Genomic DNA, 22,585 nt, shown 5'->3' with positions numbered 1-22,585 from the left:
ATTTCTTTTCAACTTCTGCATTACATTTACACTATACTTAGAGATTGTTTCCCCCTGCCAAAATTACTCCTATTAAGGAGGCGAAAAAATACCAAACATTTATACACTGGAACTGACTAAACAAACCACTGTCTAATGAGCTGCTGAACACTGAAAACGGGAAACTATAGAAATGAATAACAGTCGTGCTTATTTTTGATTCTTTGGAGTTTCTGAAAGTTTCAGGGAGAACACAGAGCTCTCTTTAAACTTCTTTAAAGAAGTAAAAGTACTTATATTAGGACGTATTGGATTAACAGTTCTTCATCATTTTCTCCTCTTCCTTTTATCCGCTCAGTTCAACCTACTTCTTTTCCCTCCTTCCCCTGCTCCCCCCAGCTGCATGCTCAGAAGCTTGATTCATTTCTTTTTACTACTTCAACTAATGCTAAACAAAGTTTTAAAAGATTCTGAAATTAAAGAATTATACTAACACAGACATGGAAAGAACCTCTTGGTAACAAAGGCTCAACTGTTTTAAGTAGCATCGATTTTCTGCTGCTTTAAAATGCAAATAGCACAAAAGACCCAATGAAGTGAAACAGGGAACAGAAGACAATATGGGAACATGCTGATTAGAGAGAAAGAAAACAGTGAAAAGTCCGAAGAGGAGGTGTGCTATTGCTACAGACTCGTTTTGCATTTCACGGTTTACAACAGAACAGACCACAAAGATACTTAAACAATCGCTCAAGAGTCAAGTCTTATCTCACACAATATGCTGTTTACTGCATTCTTCAGATGACTGTTGCAGTTCATTTTATAGGGGAGCTCTGACAGCTAATTACACAGACTGCTCTGCCTCAATCTGCCTGTTCTGCCTGTGAGACCTCTCACGCAGGGTAGGTGCAGCCACTCGTCTCTCCACTACTATCCTTGCACGGATCTGTTTTTCTGCGGTATTTTAACCACTTTCTCGTTTGAGCATCAGGTCTCAAATTGCTTCTGTATTTTTGCTTCCTCACATTAGTAGCAACAAATGACTAAGTGGTACAGTAACCGTTCCGCATGACGTAATGCCATAGCAATGGTCTAAGTTAATTAGGTTATTCATTTCCAAACGAAGTTTAAAATACAGTCAGGCCTATGTCCTGCATACAGTCCTGCATTACTTCTAGGGACAAGAACAATCCTATTAAACTCAGTGGAAACATGCACTTACATAAAAAAAGCCAAGAGAATAATTTTTGCGTATGCAAGCAGGGCACTGTAATGGAATTTAAAGGAGTCTTTAGGCCTAGAAGCCTAAAAGCTCTTTATCGTAAGGGTGGAAAGATTACATCTTCTTTCCATCATCCAAAGTAAGTGAGGAAACAAACTTGGCCTTATTCTTTGTTGTTTTTTGTTTGTTTGTTTTTTAAAGAGGAATGATGCCACCTGCCTGCCTGTCAGTAATACAGTAGGTACCCACACTTTTGCCAGAAGATTTATACTCCCTGTCAGAAGGAAATATTTTTCATACTGTCAACTAAAAGGCACTTTCCAGGTATTTTCCAGTTGCATGTCTTCGATTAACTGTGTAATACTCATGTATTTAGTCCTTTCCAAAAAATCAATGTTTATTCTGGAGTCACCTTTCTGTGGCTTCTGGATAAACTAATTCATATGTTGCAATAAATACAGAATTGACCAAGAAATAGTCTTACTAATTCCAAATCCAAGCACCCTTAGATCAAGAGTTTTACATTATGCTTCCATTTCTGAAACTGTCTTTGTGCTTCTGTTTCTCTGACAGACTATGGATTGCTTTTAAGACCTGAAATTTGACCTGCTTGCACTTAATTTGATTTTTTACAACCTAATATGTTTGTTTGTAATATGCTGTATGTTTGCTAAGGACTTGGGAACACTTGCATAATGGTGGCTTATTTCCTTATCAGCAAATCTAGAACGATCATATTGCACTTACGATGGACTTGAAGGAAACAAAATGCTTTACAAGTGGGGACATCAGAACAAAATTATCCTGGACTCTCTCAGGTAAAGCATAACTTTGACGCCTGACAATTAAAAACACAAAGATCTGAAATGACTAGCCACTTTTATTACATAAAAAATTATTAAGTGGTGATGGGTTTGCACACAGAAATATATCCACTGCTCAGTCCTAAATTTGAGGCTTAGTTCTACTCCCACATGCCCAACATTCAGGTCCTACTGAAACGTGTCACAAGTTATTTGTTCCCTAAGTCTTTGAAATGAAGATGGAAAGACCAACAGGTGTCTAACAATCTGTGGAAACTGACTTGCCTTGGGCATTCACTAACACACGTCCCTGCTGCTGCTTCCTTTTCAACCACCCCTAATGGAAGCAGACAGCACAACCCAACAGTAAACTAAACATTAACATCTTTTTCATTTCAAAATACTTGGTAAGATCCATTAGCTGAACATGCCAACACACCAACTGACATTACAAAATGCAGGCTTTTCATTAACACTTGGCAAGACCTTACCATCTATAGGTCTATCTGGCATTGTTTCAGGCCTTTCATGAACTGCATACAAAGTAAAATGCACTTCTAATGAACAGTCCTCAGCTCTATGACTTCTTGGCACCTATGCTTCAAAGGGACACATTCAAATAATATGCTATCCATTTTTATATTTAATACTGCTGTGAATCTTGACCCCCCCCCCCCCCCCAGTCAGTATGTGACCTGCACTTTCTTACTCTCTAGCGGAGACTCAAACAACTCATATAAGGGAATATGCTTTGTACCATCTCATCACTCATGATCCAGAACAACCTAGAGATTACAACAAATGTTATGACCAAAATTAAGGAAGTAAAAAGGAAATATGTATGTTACTAGAAGATTGGGTTGCTAATTCAGTAAGTAGCCAGTTTGTAGCTGATGTGTATTACCTTTATCCTAAGGTCTCCAAAAGGCATTCACAGGAAAAAAATATCTCAAATGTAACACAAATTAGTGACTTAAAAGTAGTGGCGTAGCTTTTTATTTGAAATATATCAATGAAAATGACAACATGAAATAACTAGGTCATTCCCAAATCCAAAAAGGATAATGAAAGCTCCTAGCACCATAGATTCCTGCTCTTAAAGAAAGCCTACAACATTGCGGTAAATTAAAGTGTCAAAAAAGCTGTGCAAAGGAAACGTCTAGATCTGGTTTTGTTGCTCAGTTATTCCCGTCTAAGGCTTGAGGAAATTTATGACTTCCTCCTCCCACTTGTACCACTAAGAAATCTTCCAGCATAAGCGTATTGTAAATTCTCTGCCTACAAATATATGTATGCTTATGTTGTTCAGCTGAAAATGCAAGTCCTTTTGTTCGGGGTAGGGGAGACGCCCAATAAACTACATTTTTTTAAAATGCACTTCTAAAAGTATGTATGCTTTTCTCTGCTACTTATAGTGTATAGGAAGAAGGACTGAAAGTTGGCAGCAGGTATTTCTGCTTGTTTTGTACTGCAGAAATATAAGTATGCCAAGAATTTTCATCTGTGGTTTCATTGCAGAAATCCCCAGATTTCTAGAAATAGTAGGGGAAGAAACTCATTCCTCTACTAGAGGGGTGAAAGAACTCAATTCTTCACATAACGTGACACATTCACTAGAGCAAATAATAAGTTGAATTAAACAAAGACAGAAAACTTTTAAGACATTTAAATAAAAATCTTTTTGCAATTCTCAAGCTCTTTTTCCTAGTGAAATCATAGTCCAATTAAATCCTCATTGTTCAAAGAGTCCTTGAGAATAATCTGAAATTCTGGACGTAATAGTTTAGCGCAGAAGTTATGTGGAAAAATTTCTTTTAAAAAGAAAGGAAAACAACAAAAATGCAAGGCTATTTCAGACCATTTTTCTACACCACAAAGCAGTAACAAAGATCAAAACAGATCTTTTCTTCCAATGCAGATCCTCACTTGTCTGTTAGGGAAGGTGCTGCTGAAATTGAGAGACGAGTATTTCATGTAATTATTTCCAAATATGTACTTTACAGCCATTTCATTGGAAAATGATGGAGGAGTAATATAGTTCTCAACAGGCAAGTACTCCCACACATCGTCTCCCTGCGAAAATCTTGAGGCTATCAACCAGCAGCTGCCCACAGACATTAGCTAAAAACTAAAGCCTTCTGTCACAGCTAAGTGAACTTTTCTTTAGGGCACCATTAAGATTTACTGGCACTCAGAACAGCATACACCAACTTCAAGGTAAAAACATTTGACGCAAATATCTGAGATACCCTATCAGCTCCATATTTCAGCTCCTCCCACCTGAATTGGCTTCTCTTGTCTAAGTCAACTAATACACTATTCAATAGCCTTGACTTACTGTGAGATGTGAGTTATTGGGGTCAACAGTGTCTCACCCTCCAGGTCAAGCTCATCTGCAAAGCTGTTGGTCCTGATGAAGGGTCCTGTGTTCACATCTAAAAACGTTGGGCTTTTTTTCACTGTGAGGAAATATGCAGATAAAGGTTAAAGCAATAGCACTCAGCTTTTTCAAGAAAGGTTTCCTGCTTGTTTGCATCTCTGAAATATTTCAGTATCTCATTAAAATGTACAAACAAAAGTTACTACAAAAATTTGCATGCATCTCAGTCCACGGAAAGAAAAACTCTTCTTCTACCTGAAGAATTTCAACTTCTGCTGAAGACTTAAAGCTATTTTTTTTTTGAACTTCTTTGTAAAAATGATATTGTCTGATTTGTTCATTCATACTCCTCACGCACTAGAATTTAGTGCATCTATATCACTGGCAACTTTATACATAAAGAAGTTATGATATGATAGTCAGCCAGACCACAGACCACTGTGTGCTCTACAGCAATGCTGCATGAGCGTAATTCAGTGTCAAGGTTAGTCCTTCTATATTCTTCTTTATTTTCTGTTTTATTTATAAACCACTTTCTAGGACATAATTATGGTGAATGAGATAAACATATCAAGTCTAGATCCACAAAGCAGCTTAAGCATTTTAAGTTGAGCAGCCAGCTCCTGCCAGGCTCCAGTTGAGCAGGTTAACTGGTTCCCAGTCTCTCTCGGTACTTAGACACAAAGATCTGTGAACCTAGACACAAGATGCGTCAAAAGGTTCATTTCATCCAAAATGATGCCCTCAGTGAGGAGACCATTTTGCAACACTTTAACTATCTGAAGTTTTTAGTGGTAAAATTACCTGCATACCAATACTCTCATGCATCCAAGCAATTAGGCAAGGTATTATAGATTTCATTTTTAAACTCAGGCTTCTAAATTCTACCCAGTTCTAACATTAAGAATCCCAAGTGCTTTTACCAATGAGAGCCTAACATTTGTCAGAGAAGCCACAGCATTTCTTTATACATAAAATCACTACTATATTTATACATGACTATTACTGAATTGCACAGAGAGGGGAAAAAAAACAGTAAGTAATATTCTGTAACAACCATAGGTCAATTGTGACAACTTTATAGAAATTTTATCTGAACAAGTTACTAGATCATTCAATGAAGTAATTATTATGTTGTAATTTATGGAGCCTATCGTATTTTATAAAACACTTTACACTGTGACAGTAAATAATGCCCTGCAACAAGAAGGCTAAAAAAAAAAAAAAAAAAAAAAAAAGCAGAAGTACATTACAAATGTAACTGAATTTAAGGGAAATAGAATTGGGGCTATCAGGAAATAACCTTTAAAAAATGCAACAATTTTACTACAATAAGTAGATGCCTTAGTAAGGCAGAAGAGAAAATGTTGTTATACCATCAGGCACACAGCCATTCAGAAACAAAATGGAGAAAGCCACTCTTCAGAAACTTTAGTAAGAGAGCAAGAACTCCGAAATCACAGAATCTGGGGGAGGAACAAAACAAAAACCCATAACTGCCAGGAGATAAAATTATATTTTAGAATTATACTAAAAACAGGAGCCACTTGCAGCACTTAAGAAAAAAAGAATTCTATAGTAAATTTTAGCAAGTATCAGCATTCTATTTCTTGGCTCGAGTATCATTTTATTTAATTAACATTGATGCAGCCACCAGCCAAAAAAGAGGTTGTGGAGCAAGCAGAATAATTTCAGTTTCACATATATAGCAAGATGACTTTAAAGTGGACCCTTTTGGGCTTTAACTAAACTAATTTTCACTGTTCTCTGTTCTACCAGGTACAAACAAAATTTTCCCAGTTTCTAGGAAAGGATGTTGCTCTGATAACAAGTGATAATACTACTGAACTTAAGACTGTATGAAGTGTTTGCTGAACACTCACTAAATTATGCTTGTATGAGATATGATACACAGGATTTGCAGAAAAAGCTGTTTTTGGATCATTACAGTTATTGCTTTTATGTTTACTGTGGAAGTGGGGAGATGAATGGCAGAATGAAAAAGGAACAAGACGTCTAGGTTGTACCTCATCCTATTTGAACCACTGAGGTTACCTGAGAACACTGAGATGAAGAGCTGCTTATCATGAGGCAAGTATTGCATCTACCTCCCTCTTTTTAATTCAAAATGCTTTAAGATCGTTCTGGTGACCAATGCAGCCCTCTGCTCTTCGCACTCAGTCTTATACCTAAGCTGCCACTTCCCCCATAAAGGAAGAAGCGCTTCAAAGTACTATTATGCAGCCTGCTTGTTATAGAGAGAGAGGGGAGGCCAGGGAAAGCATATGCCGTTAATGAGAGGTTCCCTGCCACAAAGCGTCTTGAAGCACAGCTGGAGCAGAGCTGCAGGGAGCATATGCTCCCTGGGTATAGGCTTATCGCTGCTTGCTTCCTCACTGGGGGAGTAGAAAGTCCAGGGAGAAGACTGACTCCAGGAATTACAAACTCCCTCACACATCCAAGCTGGAAAAAATATACTGCTCGCTATCAGGGACTGCATTTCACAAGTGGGATTAGGCAGTTCATTATTTAATCAGGTCTATAGCTTGTCAAAAGTTAAGTTTCCAACAACTGAGTAAAAGACTACCTCAAGGATTGAACGTGGAAAATTTCCCCAAAGCTGAACAAAAGATTTTTAAACCAATAAAACATCAGCATTTTTTCCCTCATTTTTAAACAGTCACTGCAAAGAACTCGGAAAAACGGTGAAGCAGAAGACAATAAACTGAAGCTGGCAACATATGCTGCACCTTTGCCACTCTACCGATACACAGACATAAAGAAAGAAGAGGGGGCTCACACAAGAGATAAAGGTGCTCTAACTCAGGGATAAAGGCCAGCTATCAGTATCTTTTCTCTGTTCATATTCCACTTCCTATACATCTAATATAAATGATATAAAAATAAAGTCATAGCCATGTGACTTTTGGAACTGTTTCTCACAAACTATTGTAAATATGTTAAAAAAAAAGTTCAAAATATGTAAGCCTGTTTGAAAGCAGTAAGTTTCTAAATAGGTATGGTTAAAAAAAAGAGAAGCTTTAGAAACTAATTTTCATTCAGTGGATAATAACGAGAGAGAGGAAACAGATGCAGCAAGGGATATACACTATAAGTCAGGGGTCCCCACACTTTATTTTCTCCTTTTTGGATGAGAAGCAGTAGCAGCTCTGGTAGCACATATTACTACCCAGCTCATAACGCTGGGCCAAGAACTACTTTGAATTGTCAGAGAATACACTTCCCACAAGATGACAAACCCTACTTGAAAACAGATTCATAACTTTCAAACAAAGATTATAATCACAATAACAAGAAAATATTGATGAGTCTTCTACATAACTAACATAACAATTTTACATACAACACAACATGTATGCAGATTCTTTACCAGTAGTGGGGTCTTTGGCTACTAAGATAGACAGAAAATATTTTACACTTTCTCTTTTACAAGGAGTGTCAAAAAGTTTCCATTTTAAAGTGTTTTTCCAGGGAAACTTGAGTTTTAATTAACACATTTAGAAAAATTCCTGTTTTCTGCAGAAAATTTCTATTTAAATGTTTGCAACTTACAAACAGAAAAAATTACCAAACCCAAAATTCTACTAAAATGCCTGTGTTCTCACTAGGAATCATCACTCTGGAGTTGCCTGCTGTGAGACAGGAAATTAAACAGAGCACTGCAAAGATGTAGTAATTAACAAAGTTGATGGAGCAATGAAATATTACGAGCTTTACCTGGTGAGGGAGGAGCGCTGGAGGACTGCGGGTCTGCAGAAAAGGATGGCCAGGAGCGCTGACAATCTGAGCCAGAATAAAGATGCACATAAAACAGAGAGATGGGGGGGTGTGTGTTGGAAAGAGAGCTGTAGAGAAACAGCTAAGGAGATGCAGAAATATCTAAACTTCAGAGTGCTGTACTTGACATCTTTAAAAACAAAATAAAAAATACTTGGGAAAACAGTTTCTATGGAACTCTTCCAGTAGGTATTAAATATAAGCAGAATATTTTAAATCACCACCAGGGGAGGCATTGTGCCTCTTCAAACCCCTTCTTCATACAGTGCGTGTGTGCATCATCTGTTGCAAGACACTCATGCCAGTTCTATCTTGAGGAAAGTAATTAAAACATCTGCCTCCTCTGTCTTGACTTTGATTCCCTCAAGTGTTCTCCTTTCTAAAGTATGCAACCTCATATGGACCCTTCTCAGTCTGGTTCATGCAGTTCAGTGTTACTTCTGACCAATAGTGCCACCAATAATTGAGGATGCTGACTCGTTCCATAAAAAACACTTAAAACTGCTAAGCTGATCATTTAGGCCAAATCTACCTCAAATTGAATTTCTTGGGAGAAAGTTTCACGCAAACAGGAGCGGTCAATGCTGAGAAAAAGACTCAGCAAAAAACGATAATTTTGCTATATTTAATATTTTTAAATTGTGCTCCTCTTCTAATAATTTTTTCATTGAGAAGTGACTGTGGCTTCATACACTGAGAGCGAGTGATACTTTCCAAAAGTGTTGCCCTACCTTTATGCCAAGACAAAAACTCAAAATATAAACATATTTGAATTATAATTGAGGGAAGGGAATGACATCAGAGAAGGAGCCAGGAGAAAGGAGGAGGGCAGAAAGGGAGGTGGAAGACTCTAGTTATACAAGGATACTGGCAAGGAAATCAGATGGGGAATTCAGGAGCGTGAATACTTGACTTTGCGTGGGGAGTCCAAACAGAGGACTGGAGCTTGCTGAATAGGAGAAAGCAGTACACGGCCATGTGACTAAAGACTCTGTGAAGACCAAATTAAAGCTGAACGGGCATCCTTCATCCTTACGTTTCCTAATGTCTTGTTCCTGAGCTTTTGATTTGGCAGCTTTAGGTTTCTGCCTATGTAATCTTATTCATGGTAGGTGCAAATACACACCTTTCCCGCTTTATTTCTTTGAGTCTCTATGAGGACAGCACGAGGTGAACTCGCAGGTCTATTGAGTTCACTCTGCCTGACGAAAAATAGAGACTGAACCTAGGCTGGCTGGCAAAGCTACTCTGATGTTTCCCCAAGATGAAGGAATTTCTTGTTGATGTAAAACAGGCAGTGGTGACTTCATGGCACTCACTGCCATCCTGAATTTGTTCCACCATGTTTAACTCCATTAGAGATGCCTCACTTTGGGTATAAGAGAAAACTGGAAACCAGGGACCGGGAAAACCAAGGACTGGCTGAGGGAGTCAAGCAGATTGACCACTCTGTTATTTTGCCATCTTAATTGCACCTATGCTCCAAGTGGGTTCAATGGAGAAATTCAACCTTATATTTTCCAACAATTTAATCCAAGTCTGAGCACCCTTGCACTTTATTACTGAAGGGGAACTTCTATTGTCTTCAGCGGATGCAAAGCAGACATCTTAGAGGTGGCTCACAGCACTCTCACTAAATCAGTTATTTTTGCCCAGAGCTAGCTCTACTCCTACAGTCTTGGGGAAACAGTTATTAAGAAAGCGCCTAAACAAGCACATTAGAAACATCTCAGCACTGCATGGCTCTGATCTGTGATTACAGAATCCAGACAAATAATAATATATATTATTTAATTTATGGGTCCCTATTTGTTCACAAATATCTACAGAGTACTTTTACAGCAACAGATGTACGTAGTTCAAAACGCCCATTTCTGGAGGTCATATCTGGAAGTTTTTCCTCCCATCCCAACTATTTGTTTAAAAATTAATTCTTAGTTATTTGAGTATGTAGCTCAATTTATATTATCTTTTTATATTGGTTATGTATAGATTAGCAAATTTTCCTCAATTGACAGAGAACATCTACTTATAATCAAATACCTTATGAGTACTCACTCTCCTGTCTTTGTAACTAAACTGTGGGTGCAAGACTGTTGCGATTACTGTTACGATTACAAGCGTGAGAATGTATATTTTTGTATGTCAAGATCTCCTTGGCTGCAAGATTTCTTAAAAACTATATGTAGCTAGACACACATGAAAAGCACTGCAAACAATGTTACATTGTCATAAGCTGGCATGCTGTAGATAAAGTTATTTTCCTCAACTTACCAAGCAATTTTAACATTCCTGTTTGTCCTGTATACTTGTAACAGTTTAGAGAGAGCAGAACACAGATGAAAAGAAGAAAAAAAAAAAAGTGTCAGAAGAAATTAGAGAAAAAATCTTTTCATTGAAAGCTAGAGAACTGATTTTTGAAGTGACAGCAGTAGACTGCCTGCAAATCATATCGTCCTTTAATCTACGTCGAAATTTAGTGATATAAAGATAGGACTTTGCAAATCTAACCATTTGAACAGCTCAGTCACTGGATCGTTCTGAAGAAATATATTTGCGCTCAAAGGCTCATACAGAGAGTAAACTTAGTGTCCACCTTCTAAGAACTATGACACTTCTACCACAAGCTCTAAGTTGCGATCATTCCTCAACACAGGCCAAGAAAGAGTGGAAAAGCATGGATGTTAAGAACAAGACAGAAGCATACCAAAAATTATATGGAAGGTGAGAGTTTCTGCCTGAATCAAAATATACCTGGTGCCGACCAACTTTGCAATCCCTCATTTTAATGGCCATTAAATTTAATCAAGTCAGCCAACTTTCTGAGGAGAAAAAAACTGAAGTGCTTAAGGTAAGTATGAACTATAAAACATACCTTTAAAAATTAAATCTTAATCTCGCTGTCAAAACTTGAGCATACAATTATCAACTTATAAATTCTAATTTTTTGTTTAAAAAAAAAAAAAAAAGCTACCTTGTAAATTCAGAGTTATTTCAGCAGCTCATATTACAATTAAGTAAGCTATTACTTATAAGGTGGTTATCAAATAGGGTCCTTTCTTTTTCCTTGTACTGCATCCTTCTGTACAGTGACAGTTAATACAGATGATCCACATTTATCTTAAGTAATTCTGCTTTCAAAATTTGATTCATCACAGACAACTCCACGGAGCAGATGGCTGGAGCACATAATGGTTTCATAGAGCAGACTGCCTCCAGAGCAGTCAAGTTATCGATCCTTTTTGGTTGAGGTACAAGTAGAATATGAACGGGGCTTGAATACATTTCACCTAGAAAAGCTGACAGCTGATCCCAGTAACTTCAATCAGTTAAAGAATTGGAGAAAGCATACACCAAACTCAGAGACAGTAGCTGTTCTGGCAGGTAGAAATTACAAATAATCTTAGTTTGTCTGCAGAGGAACACATTCATTAAGGGAACAGTTGAATCTCACCCAGAGAAGCCAGCAACCCAGAGAATGCCAGAAAGTGAAGTATTCTTGCTTTAGAAATATGTCCAAGAGCTAGTGTTGTCCTTATCCTTTCTCCTACACACATTAAAGAGGACCTGTGTATAAATAACTAATAGAGGCCATCACACTTCCTGGCATGTTATAACGGAATATCTTACCAGAGTTTTCATATACTTCAATACTGAAATCAGGTTTCCTGTCATCTGTCACATGGTCATAAGTAATGTGTGGAACAGTTAACGCCTTATCTGGAGAAGAAGGTCCATTGTCCTTCTCTAACTTAAATTTCTTCTTTTTAACCTAAAAATATAAATACATTAAATTATTTGAAACAAACCACATTTAATTGTCTCTTCAGTAATGTTTCTAAAAATAATAAAGTCTCCCATGAGCTATAACCAGATAAAGGAATGCCTGACCAACTGTATTTGCAATACAATGCTGCACTGTGTGTTTGTCATTAAGATTCCCCCCTCCTGCCCTTCAAATTGGCTAATCTTTAGAATTCCACACATCATCATTAGCAAATCTCTTGCCTGCAGTAAAATAAAATAAAATAAAATAAAAAAAACGAACTGCTCATTCTGCAGCAATAGAATATCCTCACCGTTTCATGGACACAATGAACTATATCTTTAGCACATATAAACAGATAGAGTGCAACACATGTAAATGGATACAGTGCTATTGAATTCAGATGAATCTGATACTAGGGGAGATTCTTGCCCAGCATCTTCTCTTTCCTAAGGGAGGCTACTGTACAATATCATTACCATAGCGAGGAGAAGGTATTACATCATCTAAAGATTCTGGCAAAGGTTCTTCCCCCACCCTCGAAAAAATTCTGAAGTTATGAAATCAGTTAATATGAAATACTACTGTATACAGACACAAGATATCTTCACCATTGGAGTTCAGAAAGCCACGAAATTAATAGCTGAGAGAAGCAGCAGGGTTTTTGTTTGTTTGTTTGTTTACCAATTAAGAGTAATTGTTTGAAAATATTTATTTTCCTTTTTTTTTTTTTCCTTTGCTTCTAGCTTTCCGGACAATAACAGTAAGTTACTGATGGATGTGCCTGAGTTAGCCAGTACAACCATTAAAAAAAAAAAACAACACACACACACACCCCAGAAGCCTAGGATCTGAAGTTACAGCTTGAAATGTTTCTGTACTCAAAATCCCAAAACTCATTTGAAAATAAAACAATGAAACTGAGCCTCTACAACAAACCTCTGTAAAACAAATACAACAAATAGCCTCTAGAGAGTGAACAAATTCAATCTAATTTAAAAAATGATTATATGAAATTACTATAATAGGAAACATTGGTTACTGATACCATCACTGATTTCTTCGGTTTTGGACTCGGTGATAGTAAATGATAATTCCTAGCAGGTTTTCGAATATATATTCTCCATGTAGAAGAGTCTGGATTTTCTGCTGCATAGCATCTCCAAGCAGTCTAGAATAAAAGTTGTTAGTAACAGAACAATTAATACAATCCTGTTTGTTGTTATCCATACATCAGAGTAACTTTCAAGTCAGCACATTAGAAAATCTTGCTTTAATAGTGTTCATGGATTTCCCTCACATTAACTTTGCATTGTTTAAAATCCTTATTTAGTAAACTCAGACTCAAATTGCCTAGTTTAAGCTGGGTTGATATGCACCCAAAAGGGAAGACCAATCTTTTCAAGTGCATCTTTTGATTGGATTAGCAGGTCTTGGGATATAAGAGAAAGCACTTTTTAACAGGCAGCATTCTAGACTGGACTCAAAAGACTGGGGTTGAATTTCTTGCTCTGCTCCAGGTTCCCCTTCTGACTTTGGGTATTTTGCCTATTGCATCTCTGTTTCAGGACCCTACTTGAAAAAACAGAAGTAGTTCCTCCCTACCTCACAAGAGCACTGTCAAAAAAAAACAATTGTGACATACTTTGTGTTGTAGCTAGTAGGGCTATATTCGTACAAGAGAAATAAGACAAACAGCATAATGGAACACCACCAATGGTTAACCAGGAGCCAAACCCCAAAACCAAATAAAAAATCCCAGCCACCAGTGATTAAAGTGCTATGTTCAAAGATAAAAAGGAAGAAAAACAGGACTAGGAAACAAGACCAAACATAGACAAAACATGACTGCACATCCCCTTAGAAGTCTAAATACATCATTAGAAGTAGTTAATAATTAGTCTCCAAATTAAAATGGTAGATCCTTACTTACAACAGGAGAAAAGGGACATGCATATGTATACACAAAATCTGAAGTGGGAAAGGCTCGAAAATATGACAGGGAAGAAATAAAGCAAGGCAGAATGATGGAAGAAAAGAGAAGTTGGAAAGTAAAGGCTCAATCACCATATAATTCCCATCATGATTAATAGGATAATGGAAGACACACTGGCCTCTAGAATAAAGCAAGAGAGGAATACAGGGGAAAAAACTATCACTGATTTCAGATGATGCCTTCCCTTGTACTTATTTAATAAATTTCTTGGTTTAAGAACCATTCTTTTGTAAGTTATGTCTAGTGTACTTATTCAAATAGGACTCCAGAGCTCCAAGACTACTAACAATCAGTAATTATAACTAGTAATAACAGACAGACAGTAAGTTACAGACTATCCCCCATTCATTCTTAGTATTTCAGATGGAGCCAAGTACAACATTCTAGATGGGCAGTTTCAGGCTTCCCAATAATTTGGGATTGATTTCCCAAAAGAATCAGTGGGAAAACCGAAAATCCATTCTTTGCAAAACCATACCTTTTTCTGACCATGCAATCCAAAAGCAACACATTGAGTCTGAAGATTTTTGGCTAATCTTTGGCTATAACCAGACCTCTAAACTTAAAACCTTTTTCACATTAACTCTGGGACTGTTTAGTTTCAAGCATAAACTTTACAGTTAGCTACTGTTTCCATAAAGAGTCTGACCTGGAAATCCACATTCACTCATGAAGCTAGAGAAATAAGTCATATGAGAACGCAGAACTGATATGGCTTAGTTGAAACATCTAGATTTCTTTTTTAATTTGATCCTGTGCTTCTAAAGCTACAAATACATATTCAGTAAGGGAAGAAAAACTGGAAAAAATCTGCAATGAAACAATATTAATACTTCTCCAGAGTGAAATGTTAGCTCCAAAGTCAAGTATAATGTCTTGTTGACCTCACTGACACCAGAACTGCAACCATATCTTTTCACAGAGGTGATCAAAAATCTTCTGATTATGTATTATTCTACAAGAGGAGACTGGTTTTGCAGAATCACAGTGTTTGCCAGCCACCTACCCTGGAGCTGAAAGCTCAGGAAGTTCAAACTAGATTTTTCCTTTTTAAGGCTCTGACTTCTCCTGAAACTGAAACATTTAAAAAATCCATTTGTCCCAAGAAAAATACAGCATATCTGATATTTGTCTTTACTAGGAACAGTGGATTTTTAAAAGCACATTTTTATAGGCACCTTCTTTTCTGTTTTTCATTATTGTAAGCACAGTATTTTACAACATATCCTCCAGTTAAATTGCTCAATAATCACAAGCTATTCTTCAGCTATGTTTTTCAACCAGCTGAATTAAATAGTTGCACTGATTTGACAGTGAACTTTTCTGCCCATTAATTTACATTCAAGGTAGGATTTCTAAAACTGTTTAAGAGACTTGTATCTGTAACTCCTACACAATTTTTGAAGGGAATCAGGCGTGGAAGTACCGTAAACAACTTTGAAAACTGTTATAAATGGAGAGAAATGATAGCAGGTAAAATGCACGAACTTGCTACCTGTATGAGAGAGGCAGCAGCTGGAATTTGACGGTTGAAGTGCTTCTGTCTTTGTTTCTGTTGTACTTTCAGGGCAAAGCCTGAACCAAGAATTCCCTGTGGGAAGAAAGAAAACATAAATTTAATTTTTAAGGGATGGAGAGCATGCATAAACTTGCCAAAGTATTTCATATTAATAAACTCCTTTTCAGCATCATAAAACAACCCAGCTAATTATTTAGAGGAAATGACTTAATGCTGTTAAGTTTTCAGACTCAGTCTTACTTGCTGAAACATAAAACATGAACAAAAATAGGCTTTGGATCAGGCCACGATAAAGTCAGCTGGGCTCAAACACTAAAGAGCAGGCAGAAATTATATTTCATACCCTCTAAAAGCCTCATAAATGCCTGTGCAGGGGAATGACAGAATAGGGAGAAAGAGATTAATCTGGTGTGCTTAACCTCATTTTCATGAGAAATAAAGCTTTGGCATGGCACAGTTTAGATCATAAGAAAGCCTTTTTAACTGTAGTATAGCAGTTTCTATAGTGTTAACCCATGGGGGGATAGGAAGAGAAGAAAGAGGAAAAGGAGTACTACAATATAGGCAGGACATCAATGAATTCAGCACAAGGCCAAGGCCATTAATCCATCTGAGGACAGAGGCATGGACAACCTGAAGCAGCCTCCAAATGTAGTAAAATCATTAATTCTAAAATCAAGTATGGCGCAAGTCACTTATTTAGTCATTCATATATCTACAGACATATTTAACAAAGGTTTTAGTAATACATTTAAATTTAGTAATTACATTTGGTAAAAAAGTAGCTTTTTCGTTCCCCTTCCTGATAAAGAAGAGGGTTGCTATTTTACTTCTATAAACAACTAGGAAATTTGGCAGGTAATCATAAAAGCACTGCTCTGAAGGTAGAACTACTATATAATTGTTTATGAAACATTTTTGGAGGCATTCAAGTAAGAAAAAAATAAGTATCTAGTCAAAGCAGTAGCTTTTCATATTTTTATTACAGATCATTTCATTTGCCAGGCATCACTTCCAAGCAAGAAATCAATGTGAAGGAGATTAGGATGGGGAGAGGGGAAAAGAATATACTTTTAAAGGCAAATTGATGCTGGAGAGTCTAAAAATCTAGACTTACTTATTCTTCCGTGCAAAAAGTTGCATACCTTTAAACTAAATGGCTAATTTTAAAAAGCCTCTGGAGTTTTAACAGATATTATTTCATATTATGAAGAATTTTTGTGGCCATACCGGCATAAAAGAGTATTATTCCCATCCCTCCTGTACTTATCCCCCCGCCTTCCGCACCACAACTCCGCCAAGTTAACACAACTGCTTGTATCACTAAATTGCCAAACTTGCAAAGATGTTGGTGTGTAGGGGGGGGTATTCGATCCAGAACCCAATTTTCTCATCCAGTTCACACCTGACTGCACAAACACTTGAATAGTACAATTCAGGAGCGCTGCTGAAGTTGTAACAACAGTACTATTAACTGTGCTTGCTACTGAAAGTTTTGGATCTTCAAACCACTGTCCAGTTTTCACTTATTTTTAATTTACCCTTAGTACCCAAGCGTCTCATTTATTGTTAGAAAGTAGTTGGGCACCTGTTTTCAGTACTAGCTACGAGCCAAAACACCTTCAAAAGCTCAGCCCTCAGTCACTGTGGGAAGTGAGACTTTGGCCACAGACAGACATTTGTTTGGCAAACAGCTCTATCAGTTGCCAGTACCACTGTCTCTGGCCACTTACTGCTGCCTCTCTGCCAGCGACACCTTTTCTGCATCTTTGCCAGAAGGATGCATGTGAGAACTCCACAGCTCACCCTGGACGTAACTGGTTGAGTAACCTACGAGCAGTTGCTTAACAAGCCAAAACATCGCTAAGTCAGTGAGCCGAGAGGCAGTTAGCATGGAAATACTCCTTTATACTTCTCGGGTGGCTGAAAAAGCGTTTTGAATTAAACATTCATTTTTCAGGCTGAAACATCCCTTTTTTTAAATGCATACCAAATGTAGTGTCTCATACAAAAAACACTGAATGTTTAATTTTTTTTTTAAGCTACATTTGACAATACAGAAGTTGAATATGAAACTTTCGTAATATCAGATTCAGTGAAAGCTTACAGAATCAATAACAAAAGATTCCTCTGACCTTTAAAAAGTCAACACCACATTGCCAGCAGAAGTACAAAACAACCTACCGCAGGTAGTGCAAAAAATGAAATTGCAAACACTGAAAAACACGATGCAATAGTCTTTCCTATCCAGGTCTGAGGCACTTTATCCCCATAGCCAATAGTTGTAACAGTCACCTGTAAAGAGAAATACACAGAGCATTATAAATATTAACATGGCAGTCTTGAGGATTTTTTGTTTGTTGGTTTGTTTCTAAAGGAACATTAGTTGCATTCCTGTCTCTCCCAATGACAGCCTCTGTGACCTTAATGAAGGTAATTCACCTCTCTGGGTTTGCTCCCCATCTATAAGAGAATGAAAAAGGTAAAGGAAATTGAATTACAATAAAATACATGTTAAAATGCAGTAAAGTAAAAGCATTAATGTAAGTCTTCATGGCTTAGAAAACTTTACAGTATGAAATTACTGGGATATGGGCTGCCTGCCCATGTCACACACTTTCCTTAGGGGGAGCTGCCAACACAGCTCTGAACTGCTGATTTTCTTTATGGGCAGGAGATGTTTGCTGCAAGGGCTGTTGCAATTAAAGAGCACGTATACTGTCACTAAGCAATACGACTGGGGTCGGTCATGAAGTATACCAGAGAATAGTGTGGATGTAAACAGCAAGAGAAGCTCAAAAAATTTCCATGCAGCAGACCCTTAAAACATAGCCTAACAAATCACTAATTCACATAGAACATAAAGAGCAAGAATAGATAATTTAACGCACACACGCAGGAAACATCTGTTGAGTTTGAGGTTCAAGACACTGAAGTAAAGCTTACCACCATGGCGATGTAGCATGACAAGGCTTAATAAGTCATTATTTGCAAGAACTCAAGGAAAAAATTGATTTTTTTTTTTTTTTTTTGGAAACAGAAGGCATAAATTTGGCCTCTGAAAGCAATTAAAATTCACCTATGCCACACACTATTCCCGAGTTTGGAAATTAGAGAGGTAAGTTTTATCTGTGACTTTGAGTAAGGCTGAACAAATCAGATTATGTGAACCACTTGAGGCTCTTGAGCAGATGAAGCAGAACTGCCAGCTGTCCAGACATTCCTCTGATGAAGGAGCTGCACATTTGCACAGGACATGGAAGAAGTTAATCTCAGACAATAACAAATAAAGACCATCGTTCTGTATCCTGCAGTTACACCTAGTTCACCTATCTGCTTCACTGCATACTCTGCAGCACCTGGAGGAATAAAGACAATGCTGGGCTAGCATCTCTAGGGGAAGAGAGAAGGCAAAGGCACATTTATAGAGGTGAGATGTGTGTTAAGAGGGTGAAGGGATGGAGAACCTGGTTTTGGGGAAATGGAAGATCATAACAGATAGCTCAGAAAAAGTGTGGCTCTCTGCCATGTCAATGATTGTCTGTTCCTACTAAAAGATGAGACACCAGATGGAAATACTGTAGATGTATGTTCTAAGCTAAGCTGTACCTCAGAAACGTGCTAAGCAAACCAGCTATTCTCAATCCGTCCACCTTGTAAGCTTCTACAGTCTAGAAGGACCTACCATTACCTGTCTGTCAAACACATGCTACAGAGGGACAGTTCTAGCTGCCTGAGGTGGTGATGTTGCAAGTTTGTTGCAAGTCACTGATAGTCAAAACATTCAAATATTCTCATGCAATTTTTAATTCAAGTTTCTAATGAGCAAAAGACATGGCTTATTTCCAAACCTTTTTCTCTACCTTACAAACCCATGTTAAAAATTAGTATATAAGTTAACAGAAGTACCTATGCAAGTTAAGAAACAATTACTATTGCCTGTATTATTGAAATTATTGTTCAAACAACACCTTAATTCCATGGCCCAGTGAGGAACCAAAGGGTTGACTTTATCTCCTTATCTACATGACAGGTTCAGTTTAAAAATATTTCTAAATTCTAATTACAATTTCCTGTTCACAACAAAATATCATACCAAAAAAACAAAAATAAAAAACAAGTAAACTAAAAAAACCCCACAACCACACAAGGAAAGATGACTACAGCAGAAGTGATGTCCTCTAATACCTCCTTACATAAAAGGTTGTGAGACAAGCTGATGTTTTATGCCTGAGTATCTGAAGATATTTTCAGCTCCTCATGATTAAAATCTTTTATCAACTATACCCTGTTGCGTCTTAGTGTCATGCTTCAATATGCATCTTAACTAGAAATGTAGAAAGAAATAGGTCCTTCTGAGCTGACCAAACTATGCCTGAAGAAAAATTCATATACAACTGAAAAGTATTTGATTCCCCCGCCCCATCCCTTCTGAACCGGTCTATAGGAAGCATCAATGCCAGAATTGTATTTTCTATGCTGTTTGTTGGGGATATTTTTAAAATAACATTTTGAAAATTGGGTTGGAAATAAAACTGTGTATTTAAGTGAACATTCTTCTCTACCCTCAGAACTCTCATACATCTTCAAATGCTTTGTATTCCAAAATTACACTTTTTTCCCTAAGATACATGTTGTCGAAACCTTATGCTCCAAGTTTCAGCCCCAAGTGAATTTTTACAGCCAGATTATAACCCCCTAAAGGGTACAATACTAATTTTACAGTTGGAAAATAGACTTACAATGGAAATACTGACTCAACTTCTACGCTAGCATAGTGAATACATTGCCATAATGAAACTAAATTGATACAACAGCTCACAGGTTAAATTTTCATTGCAAAGCAGCATGAAAAGCTCATTGTTTTAATTAGGTACAAAATCATATGCATTCATTTGCTGTTTCAAAGCTTTGATCTGATGTACATCACTACAGGATTTGGTGTTAAGACTAATCTTGTTCCTGTTAAATACACATCAATAGTCTGAAGAGGGAAACATGAAGCAGAAAATCCAAACTTCAACAAGAAACAGCAATTTTAATCAGCATTGAATAGGGGAGGCATTGTATTCAAGGCTATCTGGCTAAAATGAGGACAACAAACCAAAGCAGGTACATAACAACACTGCTCTGTTGATAAAACACTTGAGAGTGTGCCTTTCAAAGACCTGAATAGTTGAACAGCAAGCATGATTCAGAGTTATTAAAAAGGCAGACACCACAAAGCTGAGGGAGCAAACACCAATGCCAAAAAGATCAAAAAAAAGCCAACTATTAAAGTAAGGAAGGGAAAATTACCTTATACAGAATAACCTACCTAACTTACTTTCTAATTTTGCAGCACTGCAACTTCAAAAAAACTGCACTAGGTTTGTTCTGTACACAGAATTTCATTCAGAACGTTCTTCTTCCGCTTGCAATACCCACCTCGATTAAACCAAGTGATACAGGAGAAACATCCAGTCATGTCCTAGAAACATCATGCAACAGCCACAGTTTCCCTGACTTTTTTTGCAACTGTAGTAAATTACTAAATGGTTCAAATGCTCTCCTGTATGCATAAGTGTAACGAACACGTTTGAAGTCTTTCTACCGCTTGACATCTTATTTAGTCAACTGCATTCATGCAAGCTGAATATAAAGTAGAATCTTTCTAAGTTGCTGAAATATGCTGAAACTCGTATTTTATTACAAAGTATGCGATCTGTGTAAAGCCGAAAACAAATTTATCTTTCACTATTTTTAACTCTTTTCCAAATGACAATAGTTTCCTTCCTTGTGTATATAAGGATGTTAGCAATAAGACCTGATTCACACACCAGAAAAAACACTTTCAGCTCCAAATCACTTCTATGTGCATTGCAGCGCTCTCAGAAGAAAGACTCAAATTACATCCTTCAGATGAAAGAGTTAAGAGACTATCCTCTCTACCGGGCACACACATTTTGAAACGCTGGCTTTAAAATAGTAATCCAAGCTGAAGAAAGGACTTCCTGATCATTTCTATTATAAACACTTAAAGGGGACCTTTAGATTCATTTTCCTCTGAAAACTTCAAAGTCTTTTTCATACAGTTATCGCCTCAGGCTCACACCACCATTCTTGACGAAAACAAAGTACATAACCGAGGCATGGCCATATCTAAAGTGCGCTGAAACCCTTCCAATGGTATAAAATGAAATGGAATTACACATGCAACTGCAAACACAATAAACAGAGTGCATTAACTATTAACTAATAAAATGTGGCCAGAATCAATACCTCATTTAATAAAAGTAACATAATTTTATGTCTCCCCAGTGATAGATCCTCACTGCCATCTGGCAGTCACGCTGGGCTCTTAGTTTAATGCTTCCTCAAGGTATCATTTTCAGCCATCAGCGTCAGCTCCTACTACATCCATTGGCCACACTAAACCTTCTAATCAAATGGTGACCCAAACTACACATCTCCACTTGTGAGATCTCTGTAAAAGAAGATAAAACTACAAGAGTCTTAAAAACCAACTAATGAAAATTAAGCATTGAGCAAACCTACATTTGCAAAGTCACTTTTTATGTGCTTTGAAAAAAAGAAACCGCAGCAGCTTTCACCAACTTAGCAAGAACACAAGGTTTAAAGGGATTTCCTGGCTGATAGTCTTAGTTTCTGGCTCTCTCAATCAGCCATATTACATCATTTTATTCACTATCTCTTGAAAAATACAACTCCACTTGAAAATTAATTAGCTTTTCCACCACTGTTCCTACCGGGAGGTTATTCAAGAACCTCATGCTTTTCATGGTAACAGACACTGTTGTAGGCTCCTGCTTTCATTTCGGAATGACAGGTTTCCAGCCCTGTTTACTTGCTCTATTATCACATGCTCTCAATTAGTTTATTCCCCTCTACTCTTCTGTCGCCTAACTCTCCTGCAGTAAACACACCTGCAGCACAGCACACTACAAAGGCCATTGAGTCCTTTCCTTAGTTTATTTAGTCTCACAAAACAAAAGCTGTTTTCACGCACTCTCATAAAGCAGGCTATCCATCTCCTCGATCATCCTGGCAATCCTTTTCAAGGATGACAAGATACAGGACAGAAACTTTATTGCATAAAAGAGAATTGTTCATTATTAGTGA

The 22,585-nt window shown here is 37.3% G+C and overlaps 1 protein-coding gene across 3 annotated transcripts in view; it reads right to left on the bottom strand.

The window, feature by feature from the left end:
- The window catches only part of KCNQ1 (potassium voltage-gated channel subfamily Q member 1), a 373,080-nt gene that overhangs the window by 243,480 nt on the left and 107,015 nt on the right, over positions 1-22,585 (bottom strand). Inside the window, exons 7-13 of one of the 3 annotated variants that reach the window (XM_068944815.1) lie at positions 17,648-17,758; positions 15,440-15,535; positions 12,997-13,119; positions 11,813-11,954; positions 10,457-10,483; positions 8,123-8,188; positions 4,343-4,463 (exon numbers count right to left, since the gene is read on the bottom strand). In XM_068944815.1, the coding sequence (XP_068800916.1) occupies positions 4,343-4,463; positions 8,123-8,188; positions 10,457-10,483; positions 11,813-11,954; positions 12,997-13,119; positions 15,440-15,535; positions 17,648-17,758 (686 nt within the window). The remainder of the gene's footprint in view (positions 1-4,342; positions 4,464-8,122; positions 8,189-10,456; positions 10,484-11,812; positions 11,955-12,996; positions 13,120-15,439; positions 15,536-17,647; positions 17,759-22,585) is intronic. The other 2 variants (XM_068944816.1, XM_068944818.1) reach the window with 2 other exon arrangements.

This window comes from Struthio camelus, chromosome 5 (assembly GCF_040807025.1).
Source record: "Struthio camelus isolate bStrCam1 chromosome 5, bStrCam1.hap1, whole genome shotgun sequence".
Classification (NCBI taxonomy): Eukaryota; Metazoa; Chordata; class Aves; order Struthioniformes; family Struthionidae; genus Struthio; species Struthio camelus.
The sequence above is the reverse complement of the archived record's forward strand: the minus strand, read 5'-3'. Positions and strand labels throughout refer to the sequence as shown.